Here is a 24,736-nt window from a genome sequence, read left to right as displayed (position 1 = left end):
GTCTTATCTAACAAAACAATCTGTCATTTTCTAAAAAAATGACAATTTATATACTTGTAAACCTCAAACATGCATCTGTTCAAGACAGCTAGGATAGGTCAAAAAACTCACGTCATTTTCTCCTCCAACATCAAAATCATCCTACATTGATGAAGTACCACCAACCCAGTGTTTACAAAGTGAACATGCAACGGCCTTTACAAAAAAAGATAAAACAGTGATGTAGGGCAATTTTGAAGTTGGAGAAGAAAATGAGATGGGAGTTTTTCGACATACCTTAACGGTATTAACCCGGATTACGCAGAGTTCACGCAGAGCTAGACAAAACGAGCATTTAAGGTTAAAAAGTATATAAATTGTCTTTTTAAGAAAATAACTGATTGTTGTTTCGCTAGATAGGACTTTTCTTCCTCAGCTGGGATTGAAATATTTTCCTCAAACAATTTCTTTTTGACTGAAGAAAGAAAGACATGAACATCTTGGATGACAAGTGAGTAAATTATTTGTGCATTTTTATTCTGGAAGTGAACTAATCCTTTAATACATTTTGTGAGCTTCACTGATTTTTATTTCATGCTGTCTTGTATGAAACATTAAAGGTTTTATTCTACCTTCTGGTCGTCTTTTGTTCTGTGCCGGTCGACCCCTTTTGCTGCGGACCGTGCTGGCTTTGCTGGTTGAGCTGGCACCGGTGGTGACTGATAGTCGGTCGTCATCTCCTCCCGTCAGCAGGGAGTTCCTGTACGCGATGAGAGGCAGCCAGACGTCCTCTCTTCTCTCCATCATATACTCCGTCATAAACTTCTCCAGATAGGAATGACTGTGGCATGAACACATTTACCAGAGTGAATCAAACACTTTGTAACATGCACAAATAAGTTGCCTAACGTCTGGACACAGTTTTGGCAATGTTATGGATATTCTAAACTGTAAAAAATAGCAATAATAAAGACTTTAATTCTGAAGTTCTGTCACCATTTACCAACCAATCATGCGGTTGCAAACCTGTATTTGAAGAATTTTGGTAATTACACCATTTTGGTTACTAACGTTCTTCAAAATATTTTATTTTATGTTCCAAAGAAGAAAGAAAACTAAAAAGACATGGTGTGTAAATGACGATGATTTTAATTTTTTTTAAAGAGCAGGTCATATGGTATTTTAAAGTGTCCTAATATTGTGTTGGGAGTCTCCTACAACAGGTTTAAATGCAAGGTCAGAAAACATTGTCATTTTTTCAGAATAAACATTTATACATTTAGTCATTTCTCATTCAGTTCGAAACAATTTGTTCGATCAGCTCTGAGCGTAAGGTCTGTAAACTCCTCCCTTCCATAAGCCTACTCTGCTCTGATTGGTCAGCTGACCAACCCTGTTGCGATTGGCCCAGAGAGGAGTACTTGAGCAAGTTAGCGAATGCTACCATCAGTTTTGCCAAGTCTCTGGCTTGAAGCAACCCCAGTAACATTATATTTAGCCCTTGGAATGCAAATTTTTACACCCTGGAACGTGATTTTTAACAGGTGACCCCCTCGAAATGTGATTGGCCTAGTTTTGAGGAGCATTTGGGCAGGTTTTGTTGTGAAAACCTGGCAACCCTGGCCACCACTGACAAAGCATGCACCAAAACAACATCCGTTCTTAAAATAATGACACAAAAACATTTTGTTTAACACTTATGCAAGCAAATTTAGCTACGAAACTGTGAACACTTAAAACAATAATGGTGGATACGTTAGCCGAGTACAGACAGGAATTACGCAAATGTGTTACCTAGTGACGTATATCGGTAACAGGCAGATTAGAAAATATAACGACTCGTTAAGGCGGATCTAAGTTGGCTCTTTCTTTTGAGAGACAATATCTTTGTTTATCATGAACTTTTTTTATTTTTGGAGTTTTCAAATTTTTTACTTCTACTCCACAAAATATACACACACAAAACATCTGCAAAGTGTTTTCTGTACTTACACAGTCTTTTTGTCTTGTCGTAAGAGTTTGGAGGAGAACTCACAGAGCACCTCAAGGAAAGCCAGGTTCGGTGGTGGGTACTCTGGCCCTTTTGGATTCGGGACCTTGAAGGCGAACTCAATCCCATCCCTGTGTTTGTTATATCAAAGTCAGTTCTGGTTCTGCTCATAATTGCTTTTCATTCTTTAGATAGAAACTAACGTTTCTTACTTGTGCAGTGTGGCCACGGCCTCCCTGGTTTTGATCTGGTCCAAGCCAAATGTGAGTGCAAAACGACGTGCCAATTCCTTAATGCCGCTGACATGAGAGGACGTCCGGTCCAGGTTGGGTCCTTGGTCCTGGATCAGCTCATTGAAGAGCTGCAGACAGGGAAAGTGTCCAAATTTAAAGCATCATAATTCATAACCAAGTGAGAAAACGATCTAATGTTAAAAATCACATCTCATACCTGCTGCAAACTGAGGATAAGGGTCTTTGCACACTGAATCTTGTCCATCTGTCTGGTCTTACTCAAGGTTTCTTTGATGATGTCTCCATAATCATTGTAATACTGAAATATGAACAAGTTATGTGAAACACTTTTTAACCACACAGATCTCTGTGGTTTAAACGCATCTCAGTTTTTCATACCTTCATGTACTGTTTAAAGATGTCAGCAGCAGCAGGCATGTCCACAATGTCATAGATGATGAGTTTGCAGAAGGCGGCCAATAGATTTCTCCTCTTATGAAGAGCCTCAATCTTATTGGCTTCATCCTCTTCATCACCCTCTGTAAGAAAAAGCCCAATGTTTAGTTAAAATTTTAAGGTACAGTGTAAGTATCAGCACAGCTTTGCTCACAAAAGTCCAAGTGCATTAGAACAGGCACGTACCCATGCTCTGATTTTCATCATCCTGGTCGATAAACACGTGATCCAGGACAAAGTTGAGCAGTTCGTTCTGTAGAGTGCTGTCTGGATTGAAGACCAGCGGCTGTAGAGCTTCTCGACCGCCTGAGACCAACTGGTGACTGAAGATCATCAGCAGGTCACATAGCAACATGAACGCCTGTGGAGAAAAAAAACAGACAAACCCTTACATTTCCTATGTGAAGGTTTCAAGCATTATGAGGCACTCTTTTTGAGATTACAATTAAAGAACATGGGAAAAGGTCACTTAAATGCCTCTGCTCACCTGCTCTTTGACTGGAGTGTTCACATTAGACAGGCACTGTTGGCAAACCGCTAGGAAAGACTTCACCACTCTTCTTAATGCCACAAGATCATCCTGCCCAGGAAACACATATGAACTCTTATATCTCATAACTCTCAGAGCATGTATATAAATCAGACTTATGTGCTTGGCAACTGCATATTATGGGGTCTACTGCACCTTTGATGGACATCCTTCAGTAATTTTCACCAGCTGCCACAGGATGGAGTAATGAGAGCACTGCAGAGCTTGGACAGCGATCTGACCACAAGACAAGAGAATACAGATTTATCGTTTAATGCATGTTAAATGCAAATTAACAAAGGCTATTAAATAGGAATGCACAGAAATTTGGCTACCGAAAATTATTGGCCGAAAATGGCATTTTCTGTATATTTTTTGTCTAATTTTATTGTGTTACTTTCAGTAAAAGTGTATTTTATTAGCTTTTTTTTTAATTCAATATAATTTAAATGATTAAGTAAAATTAAAAAAAATATTACAAAAATTCTTTAGATTATTTAATAAAATAATAAATAATTATTACAAGGCATTTTTGCTTTCTATTTTTTGTCCAAGTGCATCCAGAATTTTCGGTTCTGCCCGATAATTTTCACTTCGATGCATCTCTACTATTAAACTTTACAATATTTGACATTATGATATACACTACCAGTCAAAAGTTTTTGAACAGTACGATTTTTAATGTTAATTTAAAAATGTTTTAATGTTTTAAGCTGATCAAAACTGAACTTTCTATTCATCAAAGAAACCTAAAAAAAAAAATCTACTCAGCTGTTTTCAACATAATAATTATAATCAAAAATGTTTTTGAGCAGCAAATCAGAATATTAGAATGATTTCTGAAGGATCATGTGACTGGAGTAATGATGCTAAAAATTCAGCTTTGAAATCACAGGAATAAATTACATTTTAAAATATATTCAAGTAGAAAACAGTTATTTTAAATAGCAAAAATATTTCAAAATTTTACTGTTTTTGCTGTACTTTGGATAAAATAAATGCAGGCTTGGTAAGAAGAAGAAGAAAAAAAAATCTATTAAAAAAACCTTCTGACTGGTAGCGTACAAGTTCCTTTGTTATGTTCTCTTTAAAATTTACTACAGTTTGCCAAGCTTTTATTTTGGTTTTGTACAACACTACAGTTCAAAAGTCGAAAATCGAAAAAAAAAATTCTTACGTTTTAAGTCTATGTTCAACAATGATGCATTTATTAAGTTATTGTGCATTTATTATTTATTATTACAGAAAATCTGTAATATTTTAAAATGCTATTATTTGAATACATTTTAAAATGTAACATTCCTGTAATGCCAAAGCTTATTTTTAGCAAACATTACTCCAGTTTTCAGTGTCACATCTTTAAACACCTTTATATGCTAATTTAATGCTATTTATAATTTATTATTATCAATTCTTTAATAAATAGAAAGAAAAGCATTTATTTAAAATAAAAATCTTTGATAACATTATAGCTGTCACATTTGAACAATTTACGCATCCTTGCTGAATAAAAGTATTTAAAAAAAACCTAACCCCAAACTTTTTAAAATGTAAAACTATGCAATTCAGCTACTGTTTCTCAAGTTTGTGTTTCATGCCAATTTATTTCACGTTATCCATTTTCATGGTTTAACACATTTACCTGCTCTGGCATGGAGCCCTGTTCGATCCCCATCTTCAACAATCGATAACAGTTTTTGAAAAGGTCCCACTTCGTAAGGTCATGTGCACTGGAAAGCATACAAAACAAACCTTAATGCTCTGTAGACAGACGATGCTGCATTTCAAAGACAAAACCAGATGCAATCGGTCTCTTACTTATGGAAAGCCGTTAGCTTCTTTAGCGTTGAAAGAACGTTATAAATGTCATCGTCATCTGCTTCATCACCCTAAAAAAAAAAGCAAAGACACAATTTAATTTCAAATGCATAAAGGCCAGTCAGTAATATTCATATTTGAGATGAAAGCAGTGAAATCAAGCTGTGCTTTCACCTCCTGCAATAGGTCTTCCACTGAGTGTGCAAATCTGTCTGTGAGCTCATCGATGAGTTGGCTGCGAGCGATGTCTACGCGGTTCATGATGGTGTATTCTTCACTGCACAAAATACTGTAGGTCTTACTACACGCCTCCAGAACCTCCATCTCGGCGTGCTTCTCCACCACCACCCGGATCTGCTTCAGCAGGGCATCCAGATGCTAAACACAGCCAGAAAGAGACAGGAATAAATATCAGAAAACACCTAAATACTTGAAAGAAACACAATGTGTCAGTCTAGATTTTTGTGTCACAGTAAGAACTCTGACAAACCTTTTCCATTCGTCCTGAACTGTAGACTTCAAGATCAAAGTACTGAGGGATCTGAAGAAGGTTTGCAACCTTTTCAGCATCAGCCTGGTACTAAAGGCAAAAGCAGAATAAAAGTGAAGCATTCTTTCTATAACATTCAAAGTCAATTCAACATCTTTATGCCATTACAGAGCTCTACGCTTACTTTTCTTTTTAGGAGCACTTGTGCTCCTAACTTAAAACAAATCTGAGAGCACAGTCAAAATATTCAGGAGCACCTTCTAATCAATAATCAAAAAAATCTGATAATAAATTAGCCTTCCCATTACGAGGTGATATTTGACTTCTTAAATTGATTTACAGGGCAATTTTGTGTTTACCTTTGTGATGTATTTTTTCTTTAAAACGTATGCCATCTTTTGTCAATTTTTTAAATATATATTTTAAAAGCTTTTCAAAAGTTCTAATTAAAACAACAGAATAATAACAAGTACGATAAGAATTAGTTACCAATCAAATGAAATCAGTATTAGCAAAATTAATTTGTACTACAGAGGTGGCACAGAAAATCACAAAAGTGGCTTGTAGGTGTATTTTCATGTTTAATGAGGCTCAGAGGTGGCATAAGTGCAATCAAATTCATAAATTCATGTTGAGATTTTTTGTTTTAAATATACAATTTTGAATACAGAAACATTAAATGATTTAAATAACTGAAAAGATACTTTAAAAATGAAACTAAAACTGCCAGTAGGTGGTGGCACTGATTTCATTACTGAATCATTCATTCATCTGATTCATTTGAACGGCTGATTCATTCAGGAATAAAGCAAGTGACTGTCTTTATGAATGGGAAATTAAATAACTGACTCATCAGATTCATTTCAAAATGTGTGTCATAAACAAAACACTGCTGTGTTTGAATAGACATGCGCAGTGGCTCAGTTGCGACTTTTCAAACTGATGACAAAATGGAGCAAAATCAGGCAAAAGTGTTGTAGTCAGACAATGTAAGTCACTTAATATTAATTGTTTATTTAACTGTTGTATTAAACCAGTATCTCATTTACAAACTCCCTTAAAAATCATTAAAAGCTGTTACTCATCTTAGTTCATCACGACCTCAAAAAGTCCCAGTATAATCTAGAAGCTCTCTATTTACACTGCACAATGAATCTGGTATTTACACTCTCTACACTTTGTTTATGAAAGGATTCGTTAGATATGTCTGTGATACATTACACAACATTGCAAAAACACGTAGAAACCTTTGAAGCTCCCCTCAGTGCAAACACAAATATACTTATCGGGTCAGTCACACTGGTGCTCCTAAATATTTTTTCATAGTCACACGCAGTAGTTGTACAGCCCTGCATTACAAGCTAGATTTGATGCGTCGGTAAAAAGTCTTTGACATACATATGCATGCACACAACCAATCAAAAGTTTGGAATCATTAAGATTTTTTACAAATATTGAAATTGTTTATTTGTTTTTTTTTTTTTTGATCAAATACACTACAAACAGTAGTTCTGAAACATTACAATTTAAAATCATTCTAAATCAAATCAGTATATTAGAATGATTTCTGAAGGATCATGTGACACTAAAGACCGGAGTAATGAAAATTCAGAGAAATAAATTACATTTTAAATATATTAAAAAAGAAAATTGTTGTTTTAAATGCCAATAACATTTAGCAATATCACTTTTTTCTGTATTTTTTAATCAAATAAATAAACTATGTTGTGAGGATATTCTCCTGTCTCGTGAACGCTGATATTACTGGACCTTGGTACTTTACCTTCGAAAGCAGCATGGGCAGAGCAACAATCAAGTGTTCAGTCAGTCTGTTCTTATCGTCAATCTGTGTCTTCTTCTCTTTGGCAGTGAGCACCTGAGGGACGTGGAGAAAAGCAACAGAAAGTCTTTAAACCTAGAGTCTACAATACGTCAACAGTAAAGACCAACTCCAAGACAGCTTACCCTTTTTCCTGTTCCTCTGCCCACAGGCGGATGAGCTTCGGCTCCTTGTCTGATGGTACAGACCATGAGCTCGATCAGTGCGCTCTCATGCCGGTCTCCCAACACTACAACAAAACCCACAATCAGACACGACTAATAGGCAACACTGAGATACATGCTAGTTTCATCCAGAAAGATCTGAAATAAATATGGGTGTCTGTACCCTCTTCCCCCTGCACAGGGTCCTCCAGCAAGAGCTCGACCATGCAGTCCCAATCTTTTAGCAGATCCTGTGAGCTGTCCCACAGACTGTCCACCAGGTACGCCGCATGCTCGTGAAGCTACAATACAAGACAGTAGGATGGTTAGACAAACAGCAATAACTAGTGTTGGGAATATATTAGGAGCTAACAACCGGCTTTTGGATTCCAACAAACTGGAATCCATCAAAAATATCTTAATTTGTGTTCCAAAGATAAACAAAGGTCTTACAGGTTTGGAATGACATTTTTTTTTGGGGTGGACTATCCCTTTAATATCTGGTGAATACATGATCAGACCTGCTTATAAAATCATCAAAACAACTTTTTTCTCACCTCGCTCTCTAGGAAAAAGAGCACTAGCATTCTTATAAGGTTTCCATTAGGGCTGTTTCGGCCTCGTCTTTTCGCCAAAGCCTCTTCAGCCTGAGGGTCATGTCTGCTGAACAACCTGCAGGCAGACACAACCAAATTTATTAATAATATTTGAGAAGTTTGATGTGCTGTCATCGTGTTTAAGAGAGTAAAATGTAGCTGTCAAAAACATTCATTCATCTCACTTTCTATGAAGGAACTCTCCAGCTGCCACGGCAACAGGACGATGAGCCGAATACACTAGATGGTAGACGTTCTCACAGTCTTCATTAGACAGAGCATCCTCACTACCACTACAGGAGGAAACAAAGAGAACGATAAGAGAGATTTAAGCATGTAAAAAGACACAAGAGATGGAAGAAAGAGTCACAGAAGAGAAATCTTATAATAAAAACACAGAAGCAGCCATGTAAGAAACATTTCTTGCTAGCTATTAATATATATTTATATTTATATTAATATTATTCTATAATATAATAACAATTATATTACTATATTATTTTGCAAGAAATACCTACTACATCTGCAGTACCCAACACTACAATGTAGCATACTGTTGTTTGAAATAAATAATAATGCTCTCAAATAAATAAATAAACAATAGTACTTTTTTTTTAGATGTTCAAAAGTTTGAAATCAGTAAGATTTTTAATGTTTTTTAAATAAGTCTCTTATGCTCATCAAAGTTCCATTTATTTGATCAAAAATACAGAAAAAAGTAATATTATAAAGCAATTTTATAAATATTTATAAAATAAATGTTTCTATTTTAATATACCTTAAAATATAATTTATTTCTGTGATGATTTATCAATGTAGGAAATAGTTGTACTGACACACAATCTTTGAACAGTAGTGTATATTGTTACAAAAGCTCTCTATTTTAAATAAACGCTGTTCTTAATGTTTTTCAAAGAATCCTAAAAAAAAGTATCAAAGGTTCCACAAAATCATGTGACACTGAATACTGGAGTAATGATGCTGAAATTCAGCTTTGCATCACAGGAATAAATTCTATTTTAAAGTATATTAAAATAGAAAACCACTATTTTTAAATTAATTATAATTTTTTTTAAATATTACTTTTAATATAAATATTGATACACACAAAAATAAATAAAATTAAATAAAATTAAATAATAAAATAAATCATTAACGTATATTAAAATAGAAAACAACTATTTTTAATTACAATAATTTTTCTAAATATTACTTTTAATATAAATATTTATACACACAAAATAAAGACTGAAAAATACTTACTGCAAAATCAATGTGACAAGTCGTATGGCCTCTACTGCCACATCATACTCTTTATCCAACGTCATGGACACAATACGGTCCTGAGAGAAAGGAAGTGACATCATAACGTTTTAAAACTGTTGCCTACAGCACTCAGGCACATTTTGAACACTGTAATAAAGGTACGGAGAGATATAATAAAGCTGACAGAGTTTTCAGAAATGTGCATGTTACCTTAAATCGATTGGTGAAGAGCTCTAGTTTGGGGAAAAGTTCTCTGTTGGTGTAGAGGGTCTGAAGGGCCTTTAGACATTTGAGTCGAACTTCACCTTGCTGTAAAAGATTACGTTTCACACAATTTTAAAAATGAATAATATTTAATCTGGTATATATAATTTAAAATGTATCTTATGTGTGATTAACACACAGATAAATAAATACATACTCTGTCATGTAGCGTCCAACCCACATACTTCAAGTAACTGTCATTGAGAAAAGCATCACTGTATAACTTCATCCAAACGCCAATCTCTTCTATGCAAATAGCTCTGATTTCCGCTATAGCATCTCTGGAAGAAATCAAGAAAAAACAACATGAAATCCACAAGATTATGAAACAGGCACTACCAGTCAAAAGTTTTTGAACAGTAAGATTTTTAATGTTTGTAAAAACGTCTCTTCTGCTTACCAAGCCAGCATTTATTTAATCTAAAGCACAGCAAAAACAGTAAAATTTTGAATTATTGAATTATTTTTACTATTTAAAATAACTACTTTCTATTTGAATATATTTTAAAATTTAATTTATTCCTGTGATCAAAGCTAAAATTTCAGCATCATTACTCCAGTCACATGATCCTTCAAAAATCATTCTAATATGCTGATTTGCTGTTTAAGAAACATATTATTGTTATTATCATCAATATTTACAACAGATCAGAACATCAGAATGATGAGTAATGATGCTAAAAAAATCAGCTTTGAAATCACAGGAATAAATTACATTTTAAAATATATTCAAACAGAAAACAGTTATTTTAAATAGTAAAAATATTTCCAAATTTTCCTGTTTTTTTCTGTATTTTTAATCAAATAAATGCAGGCTTGATGAGCAGAAGAGAGTTCTTTGAAAAACATTAAGAATCTTGACTGTTAATATAGGCTAACTGGGTTTTTAAAAATCAGTTTGATTCTGACTAATTCACTAATAAATCATTCAGAATATGATTTAAAGAACAAGTCTCTCACAAATGGGTTTCTACCTGGTATGTGTATGCCACTCACCTGTAACGGTGAACAAAAATACCCTTGAAGATTGAGTTCATCATGTTCTCAATCTCATCTTGGTTTTCTTGGAGCTAGAAGATGAAACAAACAAGAAAACACATTAAAAAACAAATTCATGTGACAGCAGACCAAAACTTGGAAGAAAAGGAAACCATCCCACCTCTTTCCTCTTCTCCAGCAGCAATTCCAGCTTCTCGTTTGCTCTTTTCCCTGCAACCTTATTCCGTTCGGCCTCATACTGCCTCTGTGTGTTATCCTGATTGATGCTCAGGTTCAGAGCAACATTCACCAGCGCTGTCATCAGTTTCATTGCTGCAGCAGAAACAAGACACATGACAGAGATGAATAACTCAACTGCAGTATCAGGTATAACTTGAAGGTCAATGTTGAAGGACTGACCTGCCAGCGTGCTGGTGTGTCTGAAGGCTCGGACCTGTGAGTCTGAGAGCCCAGTGAGCAGAGAAATGACAGTGTCCATCATGTATTCGTCGTAGATGATGCTGTACTGGCACTGACGGATCAGAACCATGATGAACTCGCAGAAATTATATCGGAATTTCTTCCACTGCGGTCCTGCCATTGTGAGAGGGTAGTCGCCACTGTCCTGGATTAGACAAGCAGAGGAATTCATTAATTCATTAATATTTAAAAATTCAGGTGGGGAAAAACAAAAAAAAAACAAAAAAAAAAGTCTTAAAAATAACAACAAACCTCATCAAACTCTTCTGTCATCTTTCTGATAATTTCAGCATTCTGCATGTTCCTGAACATCTCGATCCTTACAGTACCTATGATTAACAGGAATACAGCACCTCAGTACAGTTTAATATTTCACACTCATTTAAATGTTTGGGGTTTTTAAGATTTTTTTTTTTAAATAAATTAATACTTTTTTCAGCAAGAATGCATTAAATTGATCAAAAGTGACAGTAAAGGCTTTTTTTAATGTTACAAAAGATATCAAATAATTGCTGTTCTTTAAAAATAAAAAGATTTTACAAAAAAAATTAGCACAACTGCTTATCAATATCAATAATAAGAAATGCTTCTTAAGCAGCATATCAGCCTATCAGAATTATTTCTGAAGGATCATGTGACACTGAAAACTGGTGTCTTGGCCATTACAGAAATACATTTAATTTTAAAATATTAAAAATAAAACATTTTAAAAATTGCAAATAATGTTTGACAGTATTGCTATTTTACTATATTTTGAGCCAATAAATGGTTCTTTATTTAAAAAGTAAATAAATAAAAAAAGAAATCAAAATCTTATCAGCCCCAAATTTTTATATGGTAGAGTAAATGCAGACTCAAAAAAATCATAACCCTTATTAAATCAATTTTTATTAATGATAATTCTCAAAGCATGCAATTTTTTTCCCCCATCAACAGCATATGAGCTTGACAATTTAAGGGGCTAGTTGCCAAATCTTGTTTTTTTTATGGCTGTTTATAGGAATCAGGTGACGAGTTGAGTCTCACGATTGCGATTCCTTAAAAGTATTACCTTAAAATTAATATATACACTATCAGTCAAAACTTTTTGAACAGTAAGACTTTTAATGTTTTTAAAAGAAGTCTCTTCTGCTAACAGTAAAAGTTTAAAATATTTGTACTATTTATAATTCATTTTGTTTATAATATATTTTAAAATGTGATTTATTCCTGTGATTTCAAAGCTGAATTTTTAGCAATCATTCTAATGTTCTAATTTGCTGTAACATTATAAATATCTTTATCATCACTTTTGATAAATTTAAAGCATCCTTGCTAAAAGTCTTAATTTCTATAATCTCTTTACCAAAATAATAATTAAATAAAAAATATATACTGACTCCAAAAGTTTTAAATGGTATAGTGTATAATATTACAAAAGCTTTTTATTTCAGATAAATGCTGATCTTTGGATCTTTCTATGCATCAAAGAATCCTTAACAAAAAAAAATAAATAAATAAAAAATAAAAAAAATTCAACTGTTTTAAATATTAATAATATTCCTAACAAATGTCTCTTGAACAGCAAATCATATTAATAAACAAACAAACAAAAAAAAACATAAAAAAATCTTACTGTTCAAAAACTTTTGACTGGTAGTGTATGTTTAAAGATATATATGTTGGTGCACATAGATGTACCTAAATTTAAGTAATTTAATTTAAAATTACTTTGATATGCAGTAATTTGAAAAAGAATCACAATGCATTAACACATTTTTCACCCCAACCCTCATTCTTATGATTGCGATTGACCATAATTCATACAGCTTTGGAACTGTACTGAGAAATAAATAAGATAAATTACCTTTACAGCCAGAACACTGAATGAAAAAGTTGATTAGATCTAGGAGTGCAAGGTCTCTGTCCTGCTTGTAAGATTCAATCCAATCATCAATGACGGACTGGGAACAAATGCAAAGAATAAGAACAGTCACTCAGCGCAATTCCATCTCAAAAAGACAGAAATGGACAGAAAGATACTTGACGTGTTGTGTTATACCTGCATGGCACTTTTGCCTTGTTTGACCACCTCAAACAGAGTGCTGGGGTCTGCGCCCTCTCCATTCTGATGGGCCACTCCGTTCGGCCTCCTCCCACCTTTATCAACCGGAGATCTTCGGGCCTTCTTACTGGCCGCCTGGCAAAAAAACAAAAGAAAGAGATTAGGAATAGTGGCAGACAGCATCCATTTAGGGTTCAAATAAATGTAGTGGAGTGGAGCTCTTACTCCTTGTTTTCCAGGCCTCCCTCTCTTTTTCTTGCCCTTTCCTTCCCCAGAGTCATCCAGCTCACTGACGCTCATGCTCAGACTCACTGTGTCACCTTGCCCGTCATTTGACGAGTCCCTATACAGAATAACACAAATTGTTAACATTTCTGTGCACATTTATATTAGCACCCCTCATTTTAAATTGTTTTACTTACTGCAACATAGGAAAGTCAGAGTTGATCATGTTGTGTCTTCTGACAAAACAAGGAGACTTCTAAAGATGAATCACCCAGTGATGGCGTGAATGTGTTTGCGATACTTCAGTTCAGGCCCAGAATGCTTCAGACCACATAACCTGAGAATTGAGAAAAAACAAACTCAGACCAGGATGTAATGAAATATAATTATGTGCAGTAACACTACAATTGCCATTTTAAAGCTTAAAAAAAAATAAAAAATAAATAGTAACATTACACATATATACATTTAAATAAATATTTAAAAACTATATTTAAAAAAACATTATAAAAAAAAAATAAAAAATACATAACAAAACTGCCATTTTAAAACATTAAAAAAAAAAACTGTATCATCACACGCATATTTTATATATATATATATATATATATATATATATATATATATACACACACATACACATATATAAATATAGAAATCCATTATATAACATATAAAATATTATATATATACACATTTAAATAAATATTTAAATACATAAATATAAAATAAATATCAAAATCCATTATATAATATATAAATTATACATAAATTTAAATAAATATTTAAATACTTATTTAAAAATATTATAAAATAAAACAAAACTATCTACATAACACTAAAATTGCCATTTTGAAAGCAATAGAGTAACATTACACATAAATTAAAATAAATATTTAAATACTTATTTTTAAAAAAATCTAAAAAGAGAGAAAAATATCTACATAATTACACAAAAATTACCATTTTAAAGCATTAAGAGTAAAATCACATAAATATATTTAAATACAGATAATCACACATAAATATTTAAATAATCAATGTAAAAAATATTAAAATAAAAAATATATACATAATAGCACTAAAATTGTCATTTTAAAGCATCACATACATATACATATATAAAATATATGAAATTTAAATACTTAAAAAATAAAAGAAAAAAAAGAAAAATCTAATTCTGTACTATTAAAATTTTAAAGCCTTAAAAACAAAACAAACAACAAAAAATGAGTAACATAACACATAAACTTAAATAAATATTTAAATACTCTATGTAAAAAAAAAAATATTAAAATAAAAAATATATATACACATGATAAGACTAAAATTGCCATTTTAATGCACTAAAAAAAAAAGCATTAAAAAAAAAAATAGTAACATCACATAGCCACTAGGGACAGCATGACCCATGATTTCCAATAAAACTATAATCCAGAATCAAAACCACAAAAATATGCAACAACTCCAAATGCAATCATAAGACTACTCATTTATGACAGCAAAATAACATTCGCCTTAATCACTTGTACTTAAGGCAAAAAAATTAAATTACATTTGACAAAAGAAACACTGCCATTAGGGGGCATCCCAAGCATGGCTTTTCCCTGTTGCTGTGGAAACAGCAGAAACAGAGGCATATAGGATGGCTAACCACATTTATGTCAAGTGGAGAAGGGATGTATACGGACCTAAATTAGATCAGACTATATCTGCACTATTAGATATTATGAAAATCACATATTTCCATCCCTGACCGATTTAGAAAATGCACTTGGATGCATCTTCACACATGATTTGATCTTAACCAACACAAGATGGCTCCCCACCCCCAGAGGAGACTTTCCACACCGTAGTAATAGATGTTTCTGTGGATACTGAGGATTCAAAACCCTTGAATCACCACACGTAACTACGAAACAGACATATATGGATGAAGTTCGACAGGAATGCAAGCTGGAGTTCCCTACATACAGGGTTTTCAAGACAGATCTGCCATCTAAGTGGACATAAGGAGAAAATAAAACCCCTTACTTTGCATCTGTAACACTCCCCTCCCCCATACACATTTGGATATCTCAGTAAATATGGCCCAGGCCGAAACTCTGGGCTCGTACTCCGGAAAAACACTAAGGCAGTTTTGTCAAACTCAACAGCTGACCGTTACATAATCACACCAGAGATGGGCAGCAGACACGTAACACAGATACTGATTAAAATAACGCTATTCACACACAAATAGCTCTAGTTTAACAGACGTGCTGTTTCTCTGATGAGCAAGTGTTAAGTATAGTATGTACTGAGGCTAGAGCTCAGGAAAAGAAAATGTAATTTACACCTCAGCGGTGGAGGCTGGTGACAGTGAAGAGAGCCGAATCCTTTAGGGAATACTAGAATATGAATGTCAATGTCAGCAATATACAATGGAGCAACATTCACAAGTTCAATGGCTCATGGTAAAAGACAATTTATTCTAAATGACTCTCGACTTCGACTACGAGCAGCCAAATCTGCAATCTTCTGGTATTTAAAGGTGCAGTTCCAGGGTTGCCAGGTTTTCACAACAAAACCTGTCTAATTGTTACTCAAAACTAGCCCAATTGCATTTTGAGGAGGGGTCCTCCATTAAAAATTACATTCTGGGGGATAAAATACACTTTTTTTTTGTCAGGAGTTCCCCTGGTAAATTTGCGGTTATTGCGGTCTATTCAACCTGCAGCAACCGTATTAATGTAGACCAATTTTGCAGGAAAACTGCGGACTTGGCAACGCTGGTGCTGTTAAAAGAACTAAACGAAACATCTGTTTCCACAAAGGTTCCACAAACAAACCTGTTATTATTACCAAACAGGTTGCCCTGCTCTAAACTCACACAAACTCTGAACTCACAAACTCTGCCCTGCTCTAAACTCACTCAGCAGCCATCCTGATAATCCAAAGTAACTATTTCCAGTTATACAAGCACACTTCCTATTTATCAGATTTAAAAAAAAAAAAAAAAAATCAATGAAAACATTCAAAGCAGTTTTGACATTTTAAATCAGGAAAATAATCTGACAACAGTAATCATTTTTCGTTTTCTTTTTTGGCTAAAATCCATAACAATGACTCGATGAAAAAAGGCAGTTAGTTCTTTAACATGCATACATGTCTATATATTTATATATATGGGCTATCAAACGATTACTTGCAATTAATCGCATACAAAATAAACGTTTGAGTTTGCCTAATATGTGTGTGTACTGTGTATAATTATAATTATTTTTATATACATTCATGAATATATTTAAGAAATAGTTACAAGTATATGTATGTGTTAGAATTTTTATATAATTTAATTACATATAAATACAAATATTTTGTACATAAATAACATACTTCTCTTAAATATATACACAATAATTTGAGTGTATTACACACAGTACACAATATATATATATATATAAATAATCATCTCCTCCTTCACTCTAAATCTCTATGATTTCAGTTACAAATATCATGAATATTATCATCCATTTTTTTTCACAACGCAGAAGTAAGCCTAAGACTTCCGGTTCATTGTCTGTTAAAGGGAAATAACAAGAATAACAGCATGCAGTAAACGGTAAAACTATTTGCACTACAAACCAGTGTGTTCATAATTAAAATAATACATTAAAATAATATGGTAAGACACATCAATTTGCAATATCAAGCAGCAAAACGAGATGTTCTGTACAGCTAAAAATAGCTAGGTGTGAATGAGATCGGAAGCCACACCCATAAAATTTACTAATGGCCGTGGCCCATTTACAGGAAGAAAACTGTTTTAGAAACATTCCATTTATAGTCAGAAATTATTTATTAATTCCACAATGACTATTCAGCAAACAGTGGGGTTATATATAGGTGTTTGGCTAGTCATGTGATCTTCAATTGACGCCTCTCATGTTTTTCATCTCATGTGTAGGTGTTTGCCAAAACCACAATTCTTTTTATGTAAAACTTATTTACTGATGGAAAATCCATTTAGATGAAAGAAGCATGCATTGCATTTCTATTCAAAACAAACCAAAAAGATGTACAAAAGATCACACAGTGGTCAAGATTTAATAGAAGTGTAGATGTGGTCAGTAATGGCATTGCCCAGAAAACAACTCAATGGATCAGCGAATGTGCTAATGGGCCTGCAGCTTCTCATCGAGCTGGTAGAGCAAGCAGCACAGATTCATTAGAGTCTGGGGACATGCTATTAAATGGTTTGCACTGTATGATGACAGTCAAATGAGGCTATTCTTGGCACGGGCTGGGTGAGATGCTTTTAAATCAGAGCAATTATGTCCCTTTCCTTGCATCCGATAACTGGCTATTTTCAAGTTCGTGCACAACAAATTTTCTTCAAAACACTCTGGGCACTTAGTAATGGGAGAAAGACACTCTCGGTATGCTACATAAGAGCAAACTGCCCATTCTGAGCTACCATCTGCGTCTGATGTTTACCTTTGATGGTTTTGTTTGATGAACATGCTTATGTTACATAATGCTTACTACTGAACATATCATCTTTACCTCCTCAAGCACGTAAACATCACCAGAATAGATGCAACTGAACCCGTTGCACAGTCCTTGTCAACTTACAAAGACAACGAGCAATAGCTGTGGCACAGATTTCAACCACCCGCACCGACTCTTAATTAAAACGGATGCAAGTTCTCCTCAAAACAGTGTTAGATCCAAAGATACAGATACACTTAAACATCAGTTTTATAATTATTTAATTTCTTTTTGTAGCTCAACTATATCATAGCACTAACAATGCAAATCAATCCCACTGCTGAAATTTGCATTAGGGTATCAAATTCATGAATGTAATCATTCCTAATCATAACCACACAAACCTGTTCAAAAAACATTCACGTTTTAAAGAGTAATCCTTATGTGCACCGTTCCCTCTTTCCTTAGCAATTATTCATTCTGGTGTCAGACCTCAGCCTTTTTAACACTGTACATCTAGTATGCTCTAATCCATACATCTATCTTATTCCATACGTGGGCTGGTTTAAAAGTGAAGATTGTTTATGCACATTACACGAGAGTGGATTTCTCCCTTCATCTGTTCATCTCATAAACACTCGCGCTAAGGACAGACAGCAGTCTCTAATGATCTGTGAAACACTCGAAATAGCTTGACAATTGCCCTGAGAGACTGAGAGAAAAGCAGCGTTCGCTCTCGCTTTGTCTTAAAGACACTCATTCCCACCTCTGGTTTGAAAGAAAACTAGATGTTTTATAGATCACGATCTGTCTTAAGATATCAGCGTAATCAAGGTCTTTTCAAGCGAGTGGGCCGCGGCAGGAAGCACTACCGGCATTGACTTTCTAAATAATGTAATTTCATATGGCTTGTCAATGTGGAACTCAACCTTCAGTTAGATGACATAAAGATCTTGTAGATTAATTTAACATCGCTTGTGTAAGCAGTAACAATCTTCCTACAAAAACAACTCACTTTTAGTTTGAATTACCAGGCTTATGTAGAATCAGTGTCCATAGAATTTAAACAATGTTTACTCAATTCTAAAACACTTCCTGCCACCAGAATATTTATTTATTACATATTTTGGATACCAATATTAGTGCAGTACTCTTAGTTCTGTTTAACCAGTTTCACTATATGTAAATCCATTCCACAGATTTTACTCCAAATCTGCTTTAAAAAAAAGTGGGAAAGTAATGAACCAAACAGAAGATATTGGAAAATTATTTAACTATGCCAACTAGTGCTAAATAGATCGCAAGTAAATTTTGGAAAAAAAAAAAAAAAAAAAAGAGAGAGAGAGAGAGAGAAATAAGTATGCCATAACTAACTTGACCTTACTAAAATGTATTGGAAAATTATTTAATTGTGCAGACAACAGTGCTATAAATAACAAGAAAATATGAAAATAAATTACATACACACATTATACGTATTAATAAGTATTGAATATTACATATTTGAATTATTCTGATAATATATATACATATATAAAATTTAAATATCTTATAATATTTATAAATATTCCAAGTATTAAAGTGTAATAATCCAGATATAATTTTAATATAATATATATAAAATATATTTTATATATAATATTTTAATCTTATAATAATGAAATTACTATATATTACGCGTTATAGATATATAATATGTATATATATATATATATATATATAAAACTGTAAATATTTTTATAAATGTTCCTAGTATTAAAGTGTAATAATCCAGATATAATTTAAATATAATATACAGAATCTATTTTACATATAATATTTTCAAATTATTTAAATGTTACAATAATGCATTAATATATTATCCATAAATGATTACTATATACTATATATATTAAAGTATTACTATATGTCATATACGTATTAAAGTATATGATTTTATATAGAATTATAATATATAAAGAAAACAGAAAATGATATCCAACCATTTATAAAACTTCAAAGCAATTTCTCTCAATTCCAGGGTTGATGGGACAGGTCACCCAAAAATGAAAACGTGAAATAATGAAATACCTTGTAAAAATAAATAAAATAAAATGAAATAAAATAAATAAATAAATAAGACAGGTACAATATGGGAGTAAGCAAATGATGAATGAATTTTCTAAAATTTTCTGGTGAACTATTATTGTGTTTTGCATTTTTAGGATATACAGTCGATACTAAAGTGCACTTTCAATTCCTTATTATGCTAAAAAAATATACATAGTCAACAATGTTTGGTTTATGGATGCTTATACCGCAGAACTAAACTATTCCATACAGGTTTACACTGTAAGCAAGTCTATTATTTAAACGGAAAAACATTTAAACTTGTGCACCTATGCACCCATTCAAACTTGGCTGTCTGAAGGATTTCACAAACATTAAAACCCCATTCACATCACTATTCATAAAACTGCTTTGAAAACAAAACAAAAAAAAAATCTACATCCACTTCTGTAATTACCACTATTCATTCATCCCACAGGTGATGTGAATTTTTCTTATCTCTTAAAGCAACATTCATTGATCTTCGTATCACAGCCAATAAAATTCCAGGATAAGAGCATATGACCGACAGTGAGGGTGTTTCCATGGCAACAACAGCCTCCTGGAATACATGTCACGCATCTAAATTGCTTGCCAAAAACACTCGTACTCAGGAGAGGGCATAATACTACAAGAGAAAGGTGAACGCTAGTTTAATATTAATACAGTTATCAAGGCATCATTTATTCCATCAAACAGGTCAGCTTGTGAAAATATTTATGGTAGAATAAGCATATAAAAGCAACAAATGCATATTTTCATCTTAGCATAAATACACACAAGCACAGATACGCAAACACTAAATAATGCAGAAAAGATGACCAAAGTAGAAAGGTGATATCTTTGCTTGTATAATGCACTAAGGAGAGCTTTTCTCTCCGTATGCGTTTCTCCAGAGGGACAAAGCCGAGGACACCAATTGCTGCGGTCCTTAATAATATTTCTCCTTTACAGTTCACTCTATAAAGGTGAGATAATAAAATCAGCACATTTGAGCTGAGGCCTGCCAAGGAGTTGGTTTAAAACAAACTCCATCACAGAAATAGACTTTTTAAACCCACATTTAAGCTAGCCATGATGCACTTGAAGCTGGGCTTCAGGTTTGGTTTTGAAGTCTATAATAAGTCCTCCAGGGATGAACCCGGTCTATTGTGAAATCAACCATTTTACACTTTACACAACGCCTCCCTTGCCTATGCCAAGATGTATAGACAGTATTACAAACCACAGCCTTCAATTGATGTATTTAAAATGCCATCAGATTCCTGGCAACAGTACAAACAGAAACACTCACACGCAATAAGACTAATGTACTTTGAGAGTAAATCCAATAATGTCTTTATAAATATGACTCTAACCCTATGAGATTGATTAGACTTTTAGATAAAACATTCAGCATTTAGAACAATTTTAAGATACAAGTAACAGCTTTACTGTTTTAGCAAGAATGTGTGATTCACACTGCATATCGAACACTAAAGCGTCCACAGTTGTTTATACTAATGTGGGTTTATTCAATCAGAACAAATCCCATCTAAAATCCTCATCACAATAGTCTCAGATCAAAGTATGGCACTAGAAATTGTGAAACCTGAGCAATTATAACGTCTGACATAATTTTAAGAGTAAATAGAAAGTGTGTACAAACCATATAGAGCTGATTACTAAGGATATATTTCTTTCACTTTGGCCAATACATTTTCAAAACATTTTTATCTGATTACTAAACGAGGGCACTGTTCAGCAAAATCTTTCAAAGACAGCCTGATTTGCAAATGCAACAAAACCACAAAATCTAAATAAATAAGCTTTCCATTGATGTATGGTTTGTTAAGATAGGACAATGCTTGGCCGAGATACAACTATTTGCATAACTGGAATCTGAGGATGCAAAGAAAACAACATATTGAGTTGTTCAAATGAAGCTCTTAGCAATGCATATTACTAATCCAAATTAAGTTTTGATATTTATGGTAGGAAGTTCACAAAATATCTTCTTGGAACATGATCTTAATATCCTAATGATTTTTGGCATAAAAGAAAAAATAATTTTGACCCTTACAATGTATTTTTGGCTATTGCGACAAATATACCCATGCTACAAAAGACTGGTTTTGTGGTCCAGGGTCACAAATTTGGTGACAAATGTGGAAACCTGCTGTTTCACTCTGTCTACAGGCAATTTTTAGCATACTAAACCTTGAAGATTTCATTTATTCCTAGTATTTATAAACATGGGAAACACAAATTTAAAATTCCTTGACATTTCCAAGAATTCATGTTAATATTTCCTTGGGATTTTAGATTTTGTTTATGTTAAGATAAACAATCTGTACAAACAAACAACATATATTCAAGTAATACAGCATTCAACTGAGGCAAACAGTTTCTCCTCATTTCTTAACTTCCGAGTTCTTGATGCACTGACAAAACTCTTATTTTATAAATAAATAAACCACATTTCCCTCAAAAAGCAACAAAGTGTTGTACTATCACAGTTCAGTGCTGAATCAACACTCGGAAAGTGCACAAACGACTTTTGGATATCGCTTGTTCAGTGCTTACCCAGTTCCAGGATGAGAATTTACAGACACCTGCCAACATCTCACCTCAAAACGCAGTATAATCTAAAACAAACGACCTGTGTAGTGTACTTTATCACACTGGAACACAAACAGAAAACAGATTGATGGGTAAACAGCTCTTAAATGATCATACAGCATTCATTCAGTCTGAACTGAACTTGGTTAGCAAACAGACAGATTATATTTTACAAACAGAATGATGCTTCAGTGAGCACGTATGCTGTTTAAGAAGTTGTACATAAAGTTTAGTTGGAATGAATATAAAAACACTGCGCCTGGAAGGGTTTCATTGCTCAGTTTAGTGATCAAATAACAGATATGTGAACCTGAAACACAAAACAAGTCATAAGAAGCACAGAAAGGTTATATTTGTAGAAATAGACAATACATTGTATGGGTCAAAATGATTGATTTTTCTTTTACGCCAAAAATTATTAGGATATTAAGTAAAGATCAAGTTCCATGAACACATTTTGTAAATTTTTTACTGTAAATATATCAAAACGTAATTTTGGATTAGTAATATGCATGGCTAAGAACTCCATTTAGCTGATTTCTTCAATATTTTGAGATTTCTCAGATTACAGATATTCAGATAGTTGTATCTTAGCCAAATATTGTCCATACATTAATAGAAAGCTTATTTATTCAGTTTTTAGGTGATGTAGAAATATCAATTTTTAAAAAATGGCCCTTAAGGTTTTGTGATCCAGGGTCACATATAGTTTCTTGAACTAGCCTCAACTACTGTCCTCCTCTGCTCATAAAAAACAAAACCTCCATGAAGTAACTACCGTTACCGGCTAAGTTTAGACGTCAGTGTTTTTAAAGTAAGTACGAAAAGCAAAATATGATTTCTGAATGACTGAAAATACGTAAGTTACACTTTCCCCCCTCAGACGTTTTACGCTAGTTTACCAAGTTATGTAGGTTCCGTACCAAAAAGTTGAGGCGTTTATGTTTTACCGACTCATATTACTTAACCAACACCAACCTCCATCCTTTAAAGTCTGTAAATACGCCATATTATTCGTGACAATTCGTGGAAGTGTTGTAAAGTACACAAACCAGACGTTACATTTGAAACGAGCAGCGACCCGCACGAGTGTATCGGAGAACAACAGCAGTTGAGAATCTCGCGCGCCTGTCTGTCTGTACGCGTGCATGGCGGCAGGAAGACATAATGTCACAGTCGTCCCTGCAATAACACACCAAAACACATGCACCTTAGCTTATTAAGATAATATAGCCCGAAAGGGAAGACAGTGCCACTAAGGACCAGGGGCATGCACGCACACACACACACTGTCCTTCGAGAATTGATCCCATCCCCCCTGCACGCACACACATATACACACATACACACGCACGCACACACACACTCCCTCTTGCATGTCCTCCATCTTTAATGCAAGCTCGATTTACGCAGTGAGCGCGCACCCCACGGAAAGATTCAGAGTCAATTGTTGCAAAACTCGTACAAACTCACCTCAACCGCTAAAAGGGGTCCTCCGGGACACGCGTCAGTGATAATTGGCGCGATTAATTGCCCAAATAGTTTATGTTTTTATATTGTAAATTAGACCTGAAGCAGAACCGCGCCTTTCGTGAGAGAAGCAATCCTAAACTGCCATCTGGCGGCTTTTACCGCAACGAAATGGCGCGATGGGAGACTGATCTGAGGTCGCCTCCTGGTGGACAGAGGATATTTTTACACAAAGCACAAATAAAAGCCTTGTTTGGAGGAAATAAAGAGATAAAGGTTATCGTAGATGGGTCGTTTTTTCGCAGAGATTGCCTTTTGTGTCCCTCGTGATCATATGTGCTACTGTAGGTGCACATCAACAAAACTACAGTAACTGTTTTTTTTTTTTTTCGTCGTTTTTTAAAGTTAAATCCTCTTTGGTCTGTACCCAGATTTTTCTTTTTGTTTTCAATTAACCAAAAATAAATTCATAAATAAAAGCTTGTTTGAATATACGAGCATTTTATGGAATGTTTACATACAAAAAAAAAAAAAAACTAATTATACCAAGTATACAAATAAAAATACAAATTATGAATACAAATTTAATTGTAATAAAACTACCAAAATATATTAATATGGGAACATTTCATAGAATGTTTGCACACCAAAAATTATTTAAATTGTACCCATTTTTATGTACAAATAAAAATACAAATGATAAAACTACAAAAATAATAATAATAAAAAAATAAAACAAAGTATGGGGGCATTTTATAAATGGTTGCATACCA

At 33.5% G+C, this 24,736-nt stretch overlaps 1 protein-coding gene across 3 annotated transcripts in view; it reads right to left on the bottom strand.

Annotated features, from left to right (window-relative positions):
• stag1b (stromal antigen 1b) overlaps window positions 1-24,141 on the bottom strand; it is a 29,291-nt gene extending 5,150 nt beyond the window's left edge. The window contains exons 1-29 of one of the 3 annotated variants that reach the window (XM_051098488.1): window positions 23,967-24,141; window positions 13,529-13,668; window positions 13,332-13,449; window positions 13,104-13,241; window positions 12,909-13,005; window positions 11,315-11,391; window positions 11,003-11,207; window positions 10,764-10,915; window positions 10,601-10,674; window positions 9,762-9,885; window positions 9,551-9,649; window positions 9,338-9,417; window positions 8,260-8,367; window positions 8,036-8,150; window positions 7,663-7,780; window positions 7,461-7,564; window positions 7,279-7,371; window positions 5,496-5,585; window positions 5,180-5,383; window positions 5,006-5,076; window positions 4,830-4,917; window positions 3,344-3,424; window positions 3,146-3,238; window positions 2,845-3,019; window positions 2,602-2,741; window positions 2,420-2,521; window positions 2,182-2,330; window positions 1,972-2,100; window positions 612-820 (exon numbers count right to left, since the gene is read on the bottom strand). In XM_051098488.1, the coding sequence (XP_050954445.1) occupies window positions 612-820; window positions 1,972-2,100; window positions 2,182-2,330; window positions 2,420-2,521; window positions 2,602-2,741; window positions 2,845-3,019; window positions 3,146-3,238; window positions 3,344-3,424; window positions 4,830-4,917; window positions 5,006-5,076; window positions 5,180-5,383; window positions 5,496-5,585; window positions 7,279-7,371; window positions 7,461-7,564; window positions 7,663-7,780; window positions 8,036-8,150; window positions 8,260-8,367; window positions 9,338-9,417; window positions 9,551-9,649; window positions 9,762-9,885; window positions 10,601-10,674; window positions 10,764-10,915; window positions 11,003-11,207; window positions 11,315-11,391; window positions 12,909-13,005; window positions 13,104-13,241; window positions 13,332-13,449; window positions 13,529-13,557 (3,262 nt within the window). In that variant the 5' untranslated portion in view covers window positions 13,558-13,668; window positions 23,967-24,141. Of the gene's footprint in view, window positions 1-611; window positions 821-1,971; window positions 2,101-2,181; window positions 2,331-2,419; window positions 2,522-2,601; window positions 2,742-2,844; window positions 3,020-3,145; window positions 3,239-3,343; window positions 3,425-4,829; window positions 4,918-5,005; window positions 5,077-5,179; window positions 5,384-5,495; window positions 5,586-7,278; window positions 7,372-7,460; window positions 7,565-7,662; window positions 7,781-8,035; window positions 8,151-8,259; window positions 8,368-9,337; window positions 9,418-9,550; window positions 9,650-9,761; window positions 9,886-10,600; window positions 10,675-10,763; window positions 10,916-11,002; window positions 11,208-11,314; window positions 11,392-12,908; window positions 13,006-13,103; window positions 13,242-13,331; window positions 13,450-13,528; window positions 13,669-23,471; window positions 23,604-23,966 lie in introns of those variants that run through there. The other 2 variants (XM_051098491.1, XM_051098490.1) reach the window with 2 other exon arrangements.
• Between the last annotated feature and the right edge of the window lie 595 nt (window positions 24,142-24,736).

This window comes from Labeo rohita, chromosome 24 (genome assembly GCF_022985175.1).
Source record: "Labeo rohita strain BAU-BD-2019 chromosome 24, IGBB_LRoh.1.0, whole genome shotgun sequence".
Taxonomy (NCBI): domain Eukaryota; kingdom Metazoa; phylum Chordata; class Actinopteri; order Cypriniformes; family Cyprinidae; genus Labeo; species Labeo rohita.
This window is presented reverse-complemented; position numbering and strand designations above follow the sequence as displayed.